The 19160-nt window shown below is 41.7% G+C and overlaps 1 protein-coding gene and 1 non-coding gene across 2 annotated transcripts in view; both read left to right on the forward strand.

Annotated features, from left to right (window-relative positions):
* The window catches only part of DIP2B (disco interacting protein 2 homolog B), a 259279-nt gene that overhangs the window by 130913 nt on the left and 109206 nt on the right, over window positions 1-19160 (forward strand). Inside the window, exon 3 of the mRNA XM_025402060.1 lies at window positions 13246-13374. Within this exon, the coding sequence (XP_025257845.1) occupies window positions 13246-13374 (129 nt within the window). The remainder of the gene's footprint in view (window positions 1-13245; window positions 13375-19160) is intronic.
* Window positions 3940-4046, forward strand: LOC112635610. Its single transcript, XR_003121957.1, has one exon. It is a non-coding gene; the product is annotated as a U6 spliceosomal RNA (small nuclear RNA).

The following is a 19160-nucleotide window of genomic DNA, read 5'->3' on the forward strand; positions in this document are numbered from 1 at the left end:
GCAGAGGTTGCAGTGAAGCAAGATCGTGTCACTGCACTCCAGCCTGGGCCACAGAGCAAGACTCCATCTCAATAAATAAATAAATAAATAAATAAATAGCAATGATGAAAACGATAAACAATTGATCTGCTTTTTACTAAAAAGTATCACTGTGTGCAGCAATTCTAAACACTGTAATAAAGACCTCTCCTGCTGAGGCAGACAGCTGCATTGTCCCCTTAGTATGCCATTGCTGTCAGGTCCTCATCTCTCTCGTACAGTCATTCTCTCTCTCTCATACAGTCACTCAGCCATATTCGTCCCTCAGCAGTTCATCATGCTTGTTACTGTCTATTTAAAAAAAAAAAATCCTCCATGTACTTGTCAGCCACTTCCATTTTCACCCTTTTTGTTGCCCCTTTCTAATCAAACTGCTCAGAACTGTCTATATTTACACTATTTTCTCAAATGCTCACTTCTCAGCCCGTTTTAGTTCCTTCTGGAGCTACTGCCATCTAATCTCAGTAGTATTCAGCACCCTGTCTCTCAAAACTCTTATTTTGAATCTCTTTTTTTCTTTCATTCTTGTTTTTGTTTTGAGACAAGGTCTGGCTGTGTTGCCCAGGCTGGAGTGCAGTGGTGTGATCTGGGTTGATTGCAACCTCTGCCTCCCAGGCTCAAGCGATCCTCCCGCCTCACCCTCCCAAGTAGCTGGGACTACAGGTGTGAGCTCCCACACCCAGCTAATTTTTGTATTTTTTTGTAGAGACAGGGTTTTGCCATATTGTCCAGGCTGGTATTGAACTACTGAGCTTAAGCAATCCATCCGTCTTCGCCTCCCACAATGCTGAGATTACAGGCATAAGCCACCATGCCCTGCCCACTCTTCTTATTTTCTTACCCTTCACTTCCTGCTGCTCCTAATCTTTCTTACAGGCTCATTTTTGTCTGTTCAGTGTTAGATTTCTCAAGTTGAGGACCAAGACCTCTTGCCTTCTCACTCTGTATCAGTGGTTTCTCAAATTGTAGCAAGCCCTCAGAATCACTGGAGGGCTTATTAATACACAGACTGCAGGGCCCCATTTTCAGGGTTTCTGATTCATCTGGTCCAGGGTGAGACCTGAGAATTAGCATTTTTGTTAATTTCCCAGGTAATGTTGAGCTTGGTGGTCCAGGGACCACACTTTGAGAACCAGTGCTGTATCTCTCTAAATTATTTCAGCCACACCTGTGACTTTAATTATCATTCGAATTCAGATAACTCCTAAATATGTATCTTCAACCCAGATCTCTTCCGAGCCCCTGTTCCATAGATCCAACTGTATACTTAACATCTCCACTTATATACCTTAAAGGCATCACCATTTCAACATATCCAAAATTTAAATTTATGACTTCTCCACCCTACATCTACCACCACTACTAACCCCTCCCTGCACACATTCCCCAGAAAACCAACTACAACCTGCTCCTGTGCTTCTAGTTTTCCCTTCTGAGTGAATACAACTCACATTCATAAGCCCAGCAAGTTACAGGCTTAAAAGTCATCCTTAATGTCCCTATCTTCCTTCCCTTCTTTGGTTACCAAGTCCTATCAGTTTTCTGTTTCTTCTTGAGCCAGTTTTGGTAAACTCAATTTTTTTTTTTTTTTTTTGAGACGAAGTCTCGCTCTGTCACCCAGGCTGGAGTGCAGTGGCGCAGTCTCGGCTCACTGCAACCTCTGCCTCCTGGGTTCAAGTGATTCTCCTGCCTCAGCCTCCCAAGTAGCTGAGATTACAAGCGACTGCCACCACACGGCTAATTTTTGTATTTTTAGTAGAGACAGGGTTTCACCATGTTGGCCAGGATGGTCTCAATCTCTTGACCTCATGATCCACCTGCCTCGGCCTCCCAGAGTGCTGGGATTGCAGGCATGAGCCACCGCGCCTGGCCCTAGTTCAAGTGATTCTTGTGCCTCACCTTCCCCAGTAGCTGGGATTGCAGGTGTTGCCACCACGCTCAGCTAATTTTTGTATTTTTAGTAGAGACGGGGTTTCACCATGTTGCCCAGGTTGGTCTCGAACTCCTGACCTCAGGTGATTTGCCCGCCTCAGCCTCCCAAATTGCTGGAATTACAAGCATAAGCCACTATGCCTGGCTCAATTTGCTTCTTCTTAAAGCACATTTTTTAGTAGCCAAATACTTTAGTGAGGGTCTCTCAGTGGTAAATTCTTTCATTTTGTGTTTTTCACTTTATTTGACCATTTTGTTCATTAACAATGTCCTTCCCAAAAAGGGGTGGGTTGTAGGGTTGGGTAATTTATGTTATATAGATTCCATGTCAAAATAAGAGATGACCCTTTGGCATATTTACCCAATATATCTTTGTAAATGTTGAAGGAAGTCATTTAATTTGACTTTTTTCCCCCCCTAAATAGAGAGAAGGTCTCACTGTGTTGCCCGGGCTGGTCTTGAACTCCTGAGCTCAAGTGATCCTCCCGCCTCCACCTTCCAAAAGTGCTAGGATTATAGGTGTGAGCTACCACATCTCCCTAGTTTGACTTTTTAAATGGCATTGGAATGCAAATTTAAACTTTATTAAAGTTTAGTAGAGTCCGGCTGGGTGCCGTGGCTCACGCCTGTAATCCTGGCACTTTGGGAGGCCGAGGCGGCCAGATCACCTGAGGTCAGGAGTTCAAGACCAGCCTGACCAACATGGAGAAACCCCATCTCTACTAAAAATACAAAATTAGCCAGGCATGGTGGCGCATGCCTGTAATCGAGCTACTTGGGAGGCTGAAGCATGAGAATCGTTTGAATCTGGGAGGCGGAGATTGTAGTGAGCCGAGATTGTGCCACTGCATGCCAGCCAGGGTGACAGAGCGAGACTCTGTCTCAAAAAAAAAAAAAAAGTAACATTCTCACTACTATCTTTTTATTTATTTATTATTATTATTTTTGAGATGGAGTCTTGCTCTGTTGCCCAGGCTGGAGTGCAGTGGCGTGATCTCGGCTCACTGCAACCTCCACCTCCCAGGATCACGTGATTCTCGTGCTTCAGCCTCCTGAGTAGCCAGGATTACAGGCGTGTGCTACCACACCCAGCTAATTTTTGTATTTTCAGTAGAGACAAGGTTTCACCATGTTGGCCAGGCTGGTCTCGAACTCCAGACCTCAAGTAATCTGCCTCCCTTGGCCTCCCAAAGTGCTGAGATTACAGGCGTGAGCCACTGCACCTGGCCTAATCACTAGTGTCTTTTTAAATAAAAAGTTAATACTGCAACATTTTATTACTGGGATTATTATGTGCACATGCTCCTTACCTAAAAATTTAGTGAGTGATTTTTTTTCTTAAAAAAAAAAAAGTAAGACCAGGCGCAGTGGCTCACACCTGTAATCACAGCACTTTGGGAGGCCGAGGCGGGTGGATCACGAGGTCAAGAGATCAAGACCATCCTGGCCAACATGGTGAAACCCCGTCTCTACTAAAAATACAAAAAGTAGCCGGACGTGGTAGCAGGCACCTGTAGTCCCGGCTGCTCAGGAGGCTGAGGCAGGAGAATGGCATGAACTCGGGAGGCAGAGCTGGCAGTAAGCCGAGATCGCACCACTGCACTCCAGCCTGGGTGACAGAGCGAGACTCCATCTAGAAAAAAAAAAAAAAAAAAAGGAATTAGAGATGGGGTCTTGCTATGTTGCCCAGGCTGGTCTCAAACTCCTGGGCTCAAGCGATCCTCCTGCCTCAGCCTCCTCAAGTTCTGGGATTACAGGTGTGAGCCACCTCTCCCTGCCTTGTGAATGATTTTTTTGTGTGTGGAATTGATTTGTAGTTATCTTGGGTTGCATATTTATGTATATTTTATATTTCTTTTCTCAAATGTTACATAAATCTTTAAAACAGGACTTCAGAAAAAATTAACAGTGTAACAGGAAATATGGAAGATAACGCAAGTTTTAAGAAAATATTTAAATAGTAATGGAGCGCTCGCTTTGGCAGTACATATACTAAAACTAGAACAATATAGAGAAGATTAGTATGGCCCCTGTGCAATGATGACATGCAAATTCATGAAGCGTTTCATCTTTTTAGAACATTAGGCCCAAGTAATATGTCATTGTGTAAGGAAAAATAACATGCAAAAAATAAAGTAAACCGAAAAAGGAAGTGGTAGAAATTTAGTATGGACAAGTTTGGTTAATATTAAGCATGGATGGCTGGGCTCAGTGGCTCATGCCTGTAATCTCAGCACTTTGGTAGGCTGAGGCAGGATGATCACTTGAGACCAGCCTGGGCAACATAGTGAGACCTCATCTCTACAAAAAAATCAAAAAATTTGCCAGGTGTGGTGGTGCACACCTGGTATCTCAGCTACTCAGGAGGCTGAGGCGGGAGGTTTGCTTGAGCCTGGGAGGTTGAGGTTGCAGTCAGCCATGATTGTGCCACTGCATGCCAACCTGGGTTGACAGAGCAAGACCCTGTCTCCAAAAATAAGAGAAGCTAACTTAATTCAGTAGCATCATAGGGATTAGGTTCTAAAGTCACTGTATGGCAAACATCTGCTTCAAAATTACCCTAAAAATCACTTAAACCTCCCAGCATTGGAACTGACAGTTGTTTCTTTAGTTAAACAAGAGCCACGCCTTATCTGGTATTTAAGGGCCATACTGTCTTTTAACAATAGATTAAAATTTATAAGATTAAAGATGAAAAATTCAGGGCCTCAAAACGCTCCCACTTTGAGAGGCATGGAAGAAATGAAGATACGGCAGATTCACACCTCCCATCTCCTGCTCATTCTGAGCTGTCTGCTCTTTGAAAGGAATGGCCCACAGAACATCTTTCAGTAGTTGGAAGCTCCTGTGGCCAAGTATAAAGCTTCCCACACGCCTCAATTAGCAGACTTCCAGGGAGAAGCGGCCAGGAAATTAACTCTCTCTTTTGGCATGGCCCAAAGAATTGAAGTTTCAAACCACACGCATTCTAACTTCTCTGTAAATTAGTCACTCTTGGCCACTCTTCGAGTTGCAGGAAAATGGAAGATTTTGTGGAGAAAGGTAATTTCCCTGTGCTGATCCTGTGGTCTAATCTTTAAGACACTTTGGATACAAGTAACTGATAATTCCAGCTAGCTTTAATAGAAAAAGAGTTCATTCCAAAGTTACAGGGGTTACTGACAAAATCTAAGGACAGTACATATTTACTGAGTGCCTGCTGTGTTCCAAATACTGTTTCAACACCAAGGAGACAGCATGGGACAAGACACTGCCCAGAACCTACCTGGTTTGCTCCGTCACTCTACTTAGGGGTTTGTTCAATTAGGGAAGTCATGTAGAGGCCCTCCTTGACCAGCCCTATAAATAGTCCCCACTTCCATTATCTGAGTTGCATTTTAAAAGAGCTGTCTTTGGCCATCCCACAGATTATGGTCTTTTTGTGTGTCTTATTCGCCTGCTGGAGGAACATTATTTTTTATTGTTTTTATTCTTCATGTCCCCAGTTTCTATCGTTAGTGCCTGATATATAGTGTCCTATAAATGTTTGCAGAACTAAAAAGAGCATTTAGATTTTCTGGCATTTTTCTTGAGTAAACATCTATGAAGATAAAAGTGTTAGGTAATACAAGAAGCAGGGCACTCTACAGATTGTAGAGTGGTCTCTTCTTGTAGATTGATCATGGCAACTTGTCTCCACCCTCAATAGGCCTTTTAATTTAGACCTACTAAAACCTCAAGAGGCTGTGCAGAGTATATCAATTCTCAAATGATATTCTAGCATTTCTTTAATTTTTAAATGAAGTTGGTGCATCTATTTTAAATAGTACTACAAGATTTATAACAACAGAAATGAGCAGAAAGAAAAGGAGAGGCAGGGTACTGCTCATTCTGTTTTGTCTTAATGTATTTGAGATTATTTGTGACCTTTGTGTATTTGATTTTCTTCCTTCATCCTGTAACTTGCTTCTGTCTTTCACTTCATTTTTGAAATGAATCATGTTGATCTCCTGCTTCAGAATAAGATCTTACCTTTCATGTTTTCTTTGTTGGCCTATATGCTTCTGTATTGTTTTTCCCCCTAGACTCCTGCCTACTTATTTTTTAGGGATAAATACGTTTATGAAGATAGTTATTAATATTTGTTGATGTTCTTTAGCTTGTCGTGATAAGAAGTTCTCGTGACCCAAAGGTTTTTCCCAACATGGATTCCTTTTGTGATTGCTGCTTATTGTGCTGAGTGGCAGTCCCCGGTGTTGCAGTTCCTATAAGTACACTGCACTTGGCAGCTGCTCCATGCCCCTTTCATTACAGTTCTTCTAGGTTCAGTCCTGCCCTTGAAGTTGTTCAAGGGTGCAGGTGTGACCAAGTTAAAATGAAACAAAGGAAAACCCTTGTGTTTTATTCTCTCTATCAAGCCTCTAATAATGCCTCCTGGAATAGTCTGTAACCCTATTTTCCTTAATGTCATTGTGTAAGTATATGAAGATAGTGAGAGGCACACATTTTTGCATACAACTTATATGAATTGGAGATACACAAATAAGCAGGATTTTAAGGTAAACTTTAAATGGCTATCTCAACATTTTTGTGTTTCTTTTTCCCAGCCAACTACTATTATTGGTAGAGGTGAGGAGACAGATAGAATCTTAATTATTTATTTTAATTAAAATACTAAATGCTTGCAATATGAAAGACCAAGGACCGGTTACTACAGGAGATACAAGATGATTAAGACCAGCCTCTGACCTCAAGTTATTTACACTATAGCAGGAGAGATGACAATGACACAAATGAGGACCACAAAAGAGAGTAGAATAAGTACTGTAAGAGAGCTCTAAACAAAGTACTGTGGAAATTCAAAGGGATGTGAACTTAAAGCCAGTTATTGAAATCAGGAACAGCATTTTGGAACGACACAGAACATTTCCAATTGTAAATACTCAGTAAGCAATGTGCCTCTGTGTGTGTATGTATGCATAGGGTTTGAGGAGTGGAATCTATTTTGTTTTATCTATCTTATTTTGATTTAAAAGTTCCTTCCCAAATGAGGCTCATAGCATAATGGAAAGAACATAATATCTTTTTTCCAGTCCCTGTTCTGCTTTCATTTGTTTGGTTTGGATGGTATTAGAATCCCTATGAATTGGAGCACACATTGCAATTATATCTGCCCCCATATATCTCATCAGAAGGAAGTCCAGTATTTTCCTCTTGGGGCTTCTTTTTCCTCCCAAATTGTCTGAGAACCCTCAGGGATTATGTAGGCAGTGCAAAAGGAGAGGTGGTAGATCCAACTTTCACACCCAAAGGGGAAAGATCCCCACAGTCTGCTCTTTGCTTTCTATCATCTCACAGGGTGCTGCTGAAAACTGGTCCTCACTGTGTGACCAGCCAGTAATGCTGAGCCTGTTCTCTGCATCAGCTACTCTGATGATCTCTGCTTGGACTGGTGGAGCAGAGCTCCTAGTGTTGGCTCTCTTAGCCTCATGCACTACCATTTTCCTGATGTCAGGTGGCCAAGGAAGCTCTGGGTCAGGATCTGTTCAGACACCTACTGCTTAACAGACCCAGAACTCCCAACCCACATTCCTTACAGAGTCTACACCTGGAAAACAGGCAGGTGGCCCCTTTTCCAGATTCCAGACACCAGCACTCTCATTCCTCTCTTGCCTTCTCTAGGCGGAGAGGTTAATCACCTACCCTTCAAACGAAGACTTTCCTCAATTACTCACAGCTGCTCTAGCCTCTCAATCAAGGTACATTTACCATCCTTCTTGGATGGTGTGGGAGTGAGGGCCCTATAATGATTCAAGGTGATTATTGACTCACTCTCACTGTGGAAAAATCTGTGACGGGCATCCTGCTTCGTTAATAGTATCTGTCACATGGTGCTGTTGTGAAGACATAATGAGATGGTAATAAGCAAGAGCCATGGAAGTATTATTGATATTCTGTCATTCCTTGTAAATCTCTTCAAAGGCTGCCCACTCGGCTTAGGGCAAGTGACTTGATGCCACTTTTCTAGTCCAGTCTCATTTTGTAACACTCTACCCTTTTGCTATATCTTTAGCCCCACTGGTCTTAGACTTTAAGGCTTTTCTCCTTCACTGGGCTTCTACAAACACCATGCTTTTGAATGAAGTGGCTTTTCCTTCTCTCTGCCTAGTTAAGTTTTGCATCACTGTCTCCTTTTAACAGACATTCATCTTCACTGAAATTCTAATACAAGTTAAATCCCCATTATGTGGATTAAGAGACCCTTGTTCTTTTCCTTCTTAGCATGTATCACAAGGTCAAAGGCATACACATGGTGACCACTTGTTTAATGTGTTTCTTCTCTGGACACTAGCACCAAGGCATGTGTCCAGGCATGTCTGCTCTGTTCAACTCCCGGAAGTTGAACTATTAGGTTCCTTATTCTCAGAGCCCATCCTGTTTCACTGTGTTACTCTTGCAGGTGAGAATATCTGTTAAATCATAAGCAGAGTTAAAAGATAACATGTGGAGGCTGGTGGCTTCCTTCCATCTTCCTGAGTGGAAATGTTGTGTAGTTTTGTGCTACTAAATACCATTTTTTTCAGATTATCATCCTTACCATATTCAAACAATAGAAACATACTAGACTCTGATGTATTTTTCTGCCAAGGAACAATAAATTATATACATGTTGGTCATTGAGAAGGAAGGCTTTCTGTTTTTGAACCTAAAATGTGTACTTTTTATTGTTACTAAACCTTTTAACATCATCACTATTTAAACATAATGGTGACCCCTAGTGGATGTTCTGCATAACAGACTGAAAGATCAGAAACCCCCCACCTGAAGCTCTTGCTTTGTAATAATCAGCAAGTTGTCTTTTTCTTTGGATCTCTATTTTATTTTATGCTAGAATTTAGATGTCATGAAGAAGACTTAATTTGTGAGTCTGGCAGCTTCCATTCCAGCACATATTTGTATTTGTCTTTGGTTTTATGCATAATTCATTCTATAAGCAGAACAATGAAATTGTAAAGAAATAGAGAGTACCTCAATCCAAATACATTAGGGATTTTTTTTTGTCCCACCTGACCCTTATAATTGTATATAAATAGTTTTTACATACAGTTATAATTATATTGTGTACATAATATTTTGTGTTCTTTTATCACTTGGCATTACTTTATTTGGAATGAAGTATCTGCATAGTCTACATATTTTTCATTTTTAATGGCATATAGTATCTCATTATGTTGATACATGTAGTTAAGTTTCATCTTTGCTTTTAGCTTTTCCTTACCATGGCAGTTAAACTGTGTATATCTTATTCAAAACACAGTAATCTGTATTTCAGCACTCCAGGTAATTTCTGAGATCTAGTTGGAGTGTGAAACCGTGGTTCAGGGAATGATTTACCTTGAGGCAGCATCTTGCCTGCCCAGCTGATATTACATATGCTGTTAAATAATGCCCTGCTGTCCTCCCATGCCCCCACACTCCTTCCCTCCTCTTTTTGATGAGGCCTGAGATACAGGTTGAGTAGCCCATATCTGAAATGCTTGGGACTAGAAGTGTTTCAGATTTCAGATTTTAAAAAAAATTTTTGGAATATTTACCTTATGTACCAGTTGAACATCTGAAATCCGAAAATTGGAAATTAGAAATGTTTCAAGGAACGTTTCCTGTGAGCATTAGACAGGAGCTCAAAAAGTTTTGGATTTGGGTGTTTGGGGTGTTCAACCTGTATGTTGTTTTCTGCTTCCATTCATGATAAATCATTGCCCTTGCAAGTGAGCCAAGATGGGAATAAATCTCCACTTTTTTTTTTTTTTTTTTTTTGAGACAGAGTCTTGCTCTGTCACCCAGGCTAGAGTGCAGTGGCACAATCTCAGCTCACTGCAACCTCTGCCTCTGGGTTCAAGTGATTCTCTGCCTCAGCCTCCCCAAGTAGCTGAGACTACAGGTGCATGCCACCATGCCCGCTAATTTTTGTATTTTTAGTAGAGACAGGGTTTTGCCATATTGGCCAGGCTGATCTTGAACTCCTGACTTCAGATGATCTGCCCATTTCGGCCTTCTGGCCGAATTGCTGGGATTACAAGTGTGAGCCACCGCGCCTGACCTAGTCAACACAATTTTTAAAATCTAACCAGGACGTACATTTCTCCCTCTTACTCCCAAATATGCATGGATTTGTCAGTTGCTTTCAGGGAAAGGAAAAGGAAGTCATTGATTTTTAGAAAGTTGGAAAAGCTGGCCAGGAGTGGTGGCTCACGCCTGTAATCCCAACACTTTGGGAGGCTGAGCGAGGCGGGCAAATTACTGGAGGTTGGGAGTTCAAGACCAGCCTGGCCAACATGGTGAGACCCCTGTATCTACTAAAAATACAAAAAGAAATTAGTTGGGCATGGTGGTGGGCACCTGTAATCCCAGCTACTCAGGAGGCTGAGGCAGGAGAATCGCTTGAGCCCAGGAGGTGAAGGTTACAGTAAGCAGAGGTTGTGCCACTGCACTCTAGCCTGGGCGTCAAAGCAAGACTTTGTCTCAAAAGATAAATAAATAAATAAAAATAGGAAGTTGGAAAAGCCTACTCAGTGTCGTAATTTAGGAAGCTGACAAGTAAATATTGTTTTAACTGATTTTGGGTAGGGATCTGTTGTACATGGTTATGACCTTATAATTAAGAAAATCTGATATAATTTAAATTTTATTCTTTATAGTTAGCTATTTTCTTGATGTCCTGTGGTGAACATCAATTTTACATTCAGAAAAAGAGCTTTTCTAAATTACAGAAAACTTGTAAAACCTGTGGAAAAATATGTAAATTATCCAAACTCTCATCACCCAGGATAACTTCTGTTAATATTTTACTGCATTTGCTTTCAGCATTTTCTTTTTTTCTTGAGGCAGGGTCTTGCTCTGTTCCCCACGCTGGAGGGCAATGGTGTGATCACGGCGCACTGCAACCTCAACCTCCAGGACTCAAGTGATCCTCCTGTCTTAGCCTCCAGGAAGCTGGGACCACAGATGTGCACTACCATGCCCAGCTAATTTTTTTTTAAGAGACAGGGTCTTGCTATGTTGCCCAGCTGCTCATTTTCTGCCTCCATTCATGATAAATCATTGCCCTTGCAAGTGAGCCAAGGTGGGAATAAATCGCCCCAAATTTTTTTTTTTTGAGACAGAGTCTTTCTTTTTTTTTTTTTTTTGAGACGGAGTCTTGCTCTGTCACCCAGGCTGGAGTGCAGTGGCCGGATCTCAGCTCACTGCAAGCTCCGCCTCCCGGGTTCACGCCATTCTCCGGCCTCAGCCTCCCAAGTAGCTGGGACTACAGGCGCCCGCCACCTCGCCCGGCTAGTTTTTTTTTTTTTTGTATTTAATAGAGACGGGGTTTCACCGTGTTAGCCAGGATGGTCTCGATCTCCTGACCTCGTGATCCGCCCGTCTCGGCCTCCCAAAGTGCTGGGATTACAGGCTTGAGCCACCGCGCCCGGCCGAGACAGAGTCTTTCTTACTTTTGATTGGTAAAACTACAAAATGTAACAAGGTATGGAAAATGTTAAGAATTTAGTATAGCTATTCTGTGAAATAGATTCTGAAGAGAATTTAGGTTGATTAAAACTTCAGTTATAATCCCAGACATTGTAAAATCTGTTTCTGAAACGTTTTCTGCTCAGTTAATATATTTTCTAATGAAAAGCTCGGTTAAGAGGAACCATCAAAAACAGCATTTCCAGATCCTTAAAAGCACATTAGTGGAGAAGACCCTAAAATATACTCTTCCGTGTGTGTATGTGTGTGTGTGTGTGTGTGTGTGTGAACCATTTAAAGAAATAATGGTTTTGTGGGCCAGGAATTTGGGCAGGGTGACTATTTTGCTCTATATGGTTGCCAGCTGGGGTCATTCAGTGGTTGTCTTCCCCCTCACGTAGTAGATGGGCTGCTCTGGACAGTCTAAGATGGCTCATTCAAATGTTTGCTGCCTTGACAGGGCAGGTGGAGGGCTGGGCTCAGCCAGGACTATTGACTAGAGCCCCAACACATGACCTTTCCAGCATGCTACCTGCTTTTTTGTTTTCTTTTTAAGTGATAAAACATTGTCATGATGAATCTCAGTTCCTGTAATACTTTGATGCCATCAGGGTTTACTGGGGTGTGTGGCACTGTTGCTTGTACTCCCCAGACCACTGCTTTGAGTCTTCCCCCCCCCCCCCTTAATTTTTTGGCTTTATAGGCTGATTCTGAGCTGGGGTCTGGAGCAGTACATTTGCTGTGTAGATGACATCTTAATATATTGGGCACTTAATTTGCTGTGCGGAAGCTGTCTTGCTGGGCATAACCAGGTGCTATTTCAGAAACTTAAAATAAGCCTTAAAGAAGGAAATCCTGCAATATGTGACAACCTGGAGGACATTATGCTGAGGGAAATAAAGCAGTCACAGAAGAACAAATACTGCATGATTCCACTTATATGGGATATCTAAGAGAGTCAAGCTCATAAAAGCAGAGAGTAGAATGGTGGTTGTCGGGGGATATAGGGAGCGGGAAATGAGACATTGCTGTTCTGCAGGTATAAAGTTTCAGTTATCCAAGGTTAGTAAGTTCTGCTTTATAACATCGTGCCTTATTAATACTAGTAAGATATTAATACTACTGTATTTTACACTCAAAATTTTGTTAAAAACGTACATCTCATGTTAAATTTTCTTACTGTAATTTTTTTAAGAAACAAATTTGGAATTAATCATTTGAGATAAAAAGGCAGGAAAACATCAGAACTTAGTGTTTTTCTGTTTATTTACCCCATCCCTATATTCTTGATAAGACAGTATATTTTGGGAGGGCAGAGTATGGGGACAGGACAGGGTCAGCGATGAGTGCAGTTGGAAGAGGGGCTAATAGGCTTGAAGCTGTGCTTGCATAATCTCCCTTTTTTTGCTTGAATTATGTTTATCTGGAGTGACGGTATCCCCAAGCTATTCGTTGTCTCACTGTTCAGGGTTGGGGGTCATATGCAGTCAGCTCCCCATCACTACTGCCTCTCTTTGGAGTCTCTGGAATGGCCTTTTAATTTACATTTGTCTTCTGGCTATTCCTCTCTTATCAGCCTGTTGACATTTAAGGCTCTACGATGGTATTTTTTAGTTTGGATGTCTTTGCATCATATTTATGTATTTATATTAAAACTCTCTAGCCCTTTGCTGTGAATGGGGTAATAGTACCTAGCTCAGAGTGTTGTGGGAATGCTTAAAGGGCTTTAGAAAATGTTAGCTATTACTGTTACTGGATAACCATCTTTTAAACTTCCTTTTTTAGAAACTGATTCAGCAGTACAGAAAGAACTTAGAAACCAGACACCCGCTCCATCTACAGCTCAAACTTCTGCTCCCTCTAAGTACCACCGAACTCGATCCGGGGGAGCCAGGGATGAACGATATCGATCAGGTGAGGAGAAGCCGCAGAATGACCAGCTGAATCATTTTCCTAACAATAGTATGAACTGTGTATCCTGAGAGCTTCCAATACTTGTTTCTTTCCCACCCCCCAGCATGAGGCACCAACAAGTCTATATTAACTCATTCACCAGTCATTTATTTTGTACCCTACTATGTGTCAGGTATAGTAGGTACTCAGTAATTTGCTGGAAATGGAACAGTACCTAAGACTGTTTCCAGCTAGGCGACATGGCTCACGCTTGTAACCCCAGCACTTTGGGAGACTGAGGTGGGCAGATCACTTGAGGTCAGGAGTTTGAGACCAGCCTGGCCAACATGGTGAAACCTCGTCTGTACTAAAAATACAAAAATTAGTGGGGCATGGTGGTGGGCGCCTGTAATCCCAGCTACTCAGGAGGCTGAGGCAGGAGAATCACTTGAACCCGGGAGGTGGAGCTTGCAGTGAACTGATATCCCACCACTGTACTCCAGCCTGGGTGACAGAGTGAGACTCCGTCTCAAAAAAAATAAAGACTGTTCTGCCCTCAAGGAATTTAACAGTTTAAGAAGAGACCAGACAAGCATACAAGCACAAAGGCCATGTGAATAAATAAGTAAATAAGAAAGTGGAGGGTTGGGTCTCGTGGGTGGTACTGAGAGAGCTCAGTGGATTCTATTGGAAGAGGCAGGCCCTTCTGTGTTTGCCAGAGCTAGAGCTATTGCGTAACTAGTCTCTCTTAATTGATGGAGCTGAAAGAAAACTCTCAATGAAATTTCAAATTAGTTATTTCTTCTAACCCAAAAAGTACCCACAGGAAGGGAAGGAGCAAGGTGTGCCTGTCTGGCAGCAGGAGCATACTCCTGCTTGCACTGTGCTTGGGACCACCTGGCGGCCAGTACCAGGTGTGCAGCTTTGATAAGCAGAGGAGCGACTGATAGATCCCTAGAGCATGTGTGGTGCAGCAGGCCTTTCCGACGCCCACTTCCCGTCCACTGCACCAAGAGTAGTCTCTGCGGCACATTTCTTGTTTTAAGAAGTGGCAGAATTAAGCAAAAAGACTAATGGAGATATTATTTATTTTCTTCAGATTTTTGTCTTCTTTGTACTGACCAAGGTTGCCTTAACGTTTTCTTGAACTGAAAAACACAGTCTATATCACATCCTCTCAAAAACTGCTTTAGAGAAAATGAGGAAAGGACACAGTTGAAGAGCTGCATCAGCTATTTTGTGAGCTGGTTTTACTAGATAGATATTTTCACACACAGAAGGAGAAAAGGATGAGAAGTGTTCAGTCAGGGGAAAAAAAAATAGAGGTTGTAATTTTATACCTAAACTGGTCTTGAGTGATCAAGAGAGGCTTGCTCAGAGAACAAGACATCTAAGCTGAGTCATGGCAGACAGACAAGAGTTAGCCAGGGAAATAGTGTTCAGAACTTAGACTGCAAGGGCCAGAAAGAGGTGGGAGATGAGGCTAGAAGGATTACCAGAGACCAGATCTTGTGGGATCTTGAATGTCACTGAAGGATTTTCAGCAGAGCAGTAACATCATCAGATTTGTATTTGTTTTAGTAGCTCACTCCAGCTATAGACCGAAGTGCCTTGGCACAGGGCCTTCCATATATAAGAACTAAACAGATATTTTGCAGAAAGAAGAGAATAGAAGTATTTACTAGTAGACCAGGTGCGGTGGCTCACGCCTGTAATCCTAGCACTTTGGGAGGCCAAGGTGGGTGGATCACTTGAGGTCAGGAGTTCGAGACCGTTCTGGCTAACACAGTGAAACCCCGTCTCTACTAAAAATACAAAAAAATTAGCTAGGCATGGTGGTGGGCGCCTGTAGTCTCAGCTACTCGGGAGGCTGAGGCAGGAGAATGGCGTGAACCCGGGAGGCGGAGCTTGCAGTGAGCCGAGATCGCGCCACTACACTCCAGTCTGGGTGACAGAGTGAGACTCCATCTCAAAAAAAAAAAAACCAAAACACGTTGTAGTTACTAGTTAAGGAATGGATTAGAGAAAGGGAGGGCTGGAAGTAGCAAAGCATTCAGGTGCTCCCCTTTGTTGCCAATCACCTAAGCCTGATTTTCCAGCCACCTAGTGTTGCCTTTTGAGGCTGGAGCCCAGGTTCAGCAGCAGCATGCTCCAACCTGTCCAGAAGGGATTTTAGCCTTCACAGCTTTCATCCCTGGCCTTCTGGGAGTGTGTGTGTGTGTGTGTGTGTGTGTGCGCGCGTGCGTGCGTGTGTGTGTGTGTTTTACCTTCCTTTTTCTTTGTTTTTACAGCATGTAATAAAGGATTATTAAGGATCCAGAAGGGTGATTTTCAACATTCTATATCCAACCCAATCAAATGTGAAAAAGTTTTTTGTGGGCTTATTTAGTACTATAAAATTTTGAGCTTCACCTGTTAAAACCCAGCTGTAATCTGTAGTCCCTGCTCTTTTGCACCTTTGCTTTTTGATTATCCCAAGTATTAGAAAGTGTATGCTGTGGATCAGATACTAGTCAGCTGACTGTGGAGATTGTTGGCTAGGTGCTGGTGTACTGGAGAGTTTTTAACAATTGTATGTTCATCTCACTGGGGGTTTTTCTGTGTGTCTGTGTGTGTTTAAAGGATAGTAGCAAGAAGTAGGCCAGAATGAGGTAAAGTAGGGGAGAAAAAGTGATTTAAAAACCTTGAAGATATTGAAAGCTATGAGGGTCCTCCAATCCTATCAGGAGGGGAACGTGAAAAGAGGATGCAAGCATAGACTTTGGGTGAAAATCAAATTTTTCAGTATATTAGGAATTGCTCAACTAAATAGCGAAAGAAAACTCAAGATGTGAAAGAAATTGAGTCTCTGAGAATTCTGGCTTCTCCAAATAAGAAGAAATCAGCAGGGGTGGCTCGTACCTGTAATCCCAGCACTCAGAGAGGCCGAGGCAGGAGGATCATTTGAGAAGAGACCAGCAGCAGCTGCAGAGGTGGGGCAGATAAGTAGTGGAGGTTGATGGGAGCTGAACTTATATCTGTTTGCTACTCCAGTCATAGAAAAGGTTACATTTACATGTCATGTGCAAAAATAGCTGAAGAATGTAAGGTATGTTTAATAAAAATTGCAACAATTCAGAATAAAGTGATGGCTACATAAGAAGGATTTTATATTAATGCTGGTAAGTGTAATTATAAAACCCTTTCTTTTTTTTTTTTTTTGAGACGGAGTCTCGCTCTGTCGCCCCGGCTGGAGTGCAGTGGCGCAATCTCGGCTCACTGCAAGCTCCGCCTCCCGGGCTTACGCCATTCTCCTGCCTCAGCCTCCCGAGTAGCTGGGACCACAGGCGCCCGCCACCTCGCCCGGCTAGTTTTTTGTATTTTTTAGTAGAGACGGGGTTTCACCGTGTTCGCCAGGATGGTCTTGATCTCTTGACCTCGTGATCCGCCCGTCTCAGCCTCCCAAAGTGCTGGGATTACAGGCTTGAGCCACCGCGCCCGGCTAAAACCCTTTCTTATTTGATGGAGGCTTATTAACACCTATAGCATTTCAACCAATCATAATTAAATCTAAATAGACTTACTGTTCACATTTCAGACACAGTATAAAGAACTTACCTTTATTCAGAGTTTAGATTATCTGACCTGATTCCATTCTTTGTGCTTTAGCCAAGAGGGAGCTTACATTTCAAGTATACTACCTTATTAGTATATTTCTTTTTCCTGCACCTCCAGGCATGATGCACCTCCATACACGTAGTATGGTCTCAAATGTAGAAAACACAAATTAATGCCTGAGATGAAAAGTGATCTTATTTTAAGTCATTCTGACTCTCTTGATGTTAATCTCTTGAGAAGTTAGGTACCTCAAACAAAACAACAAAAATAAAACAGGATGTTAGGGGAGTATTCGTATTACCTTATTCAGCTCAAACATGAGTACTGGAAAATGATACCCAGCTTCCACATGCTTCTGGGAGAGATGTCCAAAGTCACTTGTGTCTGGGGACTGAACTCTGGAAGTGACTTCTTTATCAAAGTTCAAGATGAATTGTGTGGTGTTGAATGAGTCAAATTCAGTTAAGAGAGCTGCCTGTTGTTATCAATAAGAGTCTTTGCTAATAGATAACTGACCATCTCTTTTTGACACTGGTGTATGGGTCAAGGTTTATCATGTTAGAAAATAGTTGAGTGGCTTGATTTGTTTTGTGATCTGTTGCTGTGAATGCCTGTGACAGGGAAAAACATGCTCTGCAATTACTAATTATCCAGATGTTACAGGCCTTCTAAAGCTTTCTTAATGTGAATAATTCCCTAGCTTTGTCCAGTTTGCCATTACATGTTTCATATCATATATAAAAATACTTTGGAAATGTACTCTTTTTAATTAGTAAATTTAAAAATTTGATTTGCTGTTGTCTGTTACTTTCTCAGTAGAAGTGATTAATCATTTTCTAAGACAGCTAGGAATCATTTTTCCTTCTAATATAAGGAGGACATTTTTCTCACTTTTAACATACCTAAAATAAGAATGTTTTATACAAGATGACATCATAGATTCAATTAAATATGGAATCATGATTCAACTAAGTAAATTCCAAGGACGCTACAATTGTATAATCAGTATAAATGCAGTATAAAATTATTTCATTTCAGAGCTAAAAATAAGTTGGTAATGTCTTAAAAGTAATAGCCCAACAGTTTGGCAATATCTTTAAAATTTTAAATAGTCATGCTCTTTATCCAGAAATTTTACTTCTAAGAATTCATTTTATATAAACACTCGTGTGCATAAAGATATATACATACATATACAAAGCCGTTTGTTGTGGTATTATGTATAGTCCAATGGTTAAATAAGTCACAGAATGTTCACACAATAGAATTTTATGAAAGTTAACTTGAGGTAGATGTATTTGTGCAAATATGGAAGGATGTACAAAATCCTTTTTTTTTTTTTGAGACAGGGTCTCACTCTGTCACTCAGGCTGGAGTACAATGGCACAGTCATGGCTCAGTGCAGCGTCTAACTCCTGGGTGCAAGCAGTCTTCCTGCCTCAGCCTCTCAAGTAGCTGGAACTACAGGCACACGCTACTGTGCCAGGTTAACTTATTTTATTTTAATTTTTTTGAGACAAAGTTTTGCTCTGTCGCCTAGGCTGGAGTGCAGTGGCGTGATTTCGGCTCGCTGCAGGCTCTGCCTCTTGGGTTCACGCCATTCTCCTGCCTCAGCCTCCCAAGTAGGTGGGACTACAGGCACCCGCCACCACATCCAGCTAATTTTTTGTGTTTTTAGTAGAGGCGGGGTTTCACCATGTTAGCCAGGATGGTCTCGATCTCCTGACCTCGTAATCCGCCCGCCTCGGCCTCCCAAAGTGCTGGGATTACAGGCGTGAGCCACTGTGCCTGGCCAACTTACTTTATTTTTTGTTGAGATGGGATCTCACTTTGTTGCCCACGTTGGTCTTGAACTCCTGATTTTAAGCAATCCTCCCGCCTTGGCCTCCCCCAGGTGCTGGGATTACAGTGGTGAACCATCTCGCCCAGCCCAAAATATACTTTTTAAATAGTAAAGGCAAGACAGTATGTAGCATATAATCTGATTTTTATAAATAATATGTTTATACTTGTAATATTTATAACATTATTATGTCATAATAATATAAACAGATGCTACTATGTTTATAGACATGGAGACCTGGAAAAATATATACCAAACTATTGAGGCAGGATTATTTTTGGGAAGTGGTGGGTCTAGGGAAAATTTTTACTTTAGCATTATATATGTTTAGATATTTTTGCAATGTGTATTTTTTCCAATCTTTTAT

This window comes from Theropithecus gelada, chromosome 11 (genome assembly GCF_003255815.1).
Source record: "Theropithecus gelada isolate Dixy chromosome 11, Tgel_1.0, whole genome shotgun sequence".
Classification (NCBI taxonomy): domain Eukaryota; kingdom Metazoa; phylum Chordata; class Mammalia; order Primates; family Cercopithecidae; genus Theropithecus; species Theropithecus gelada.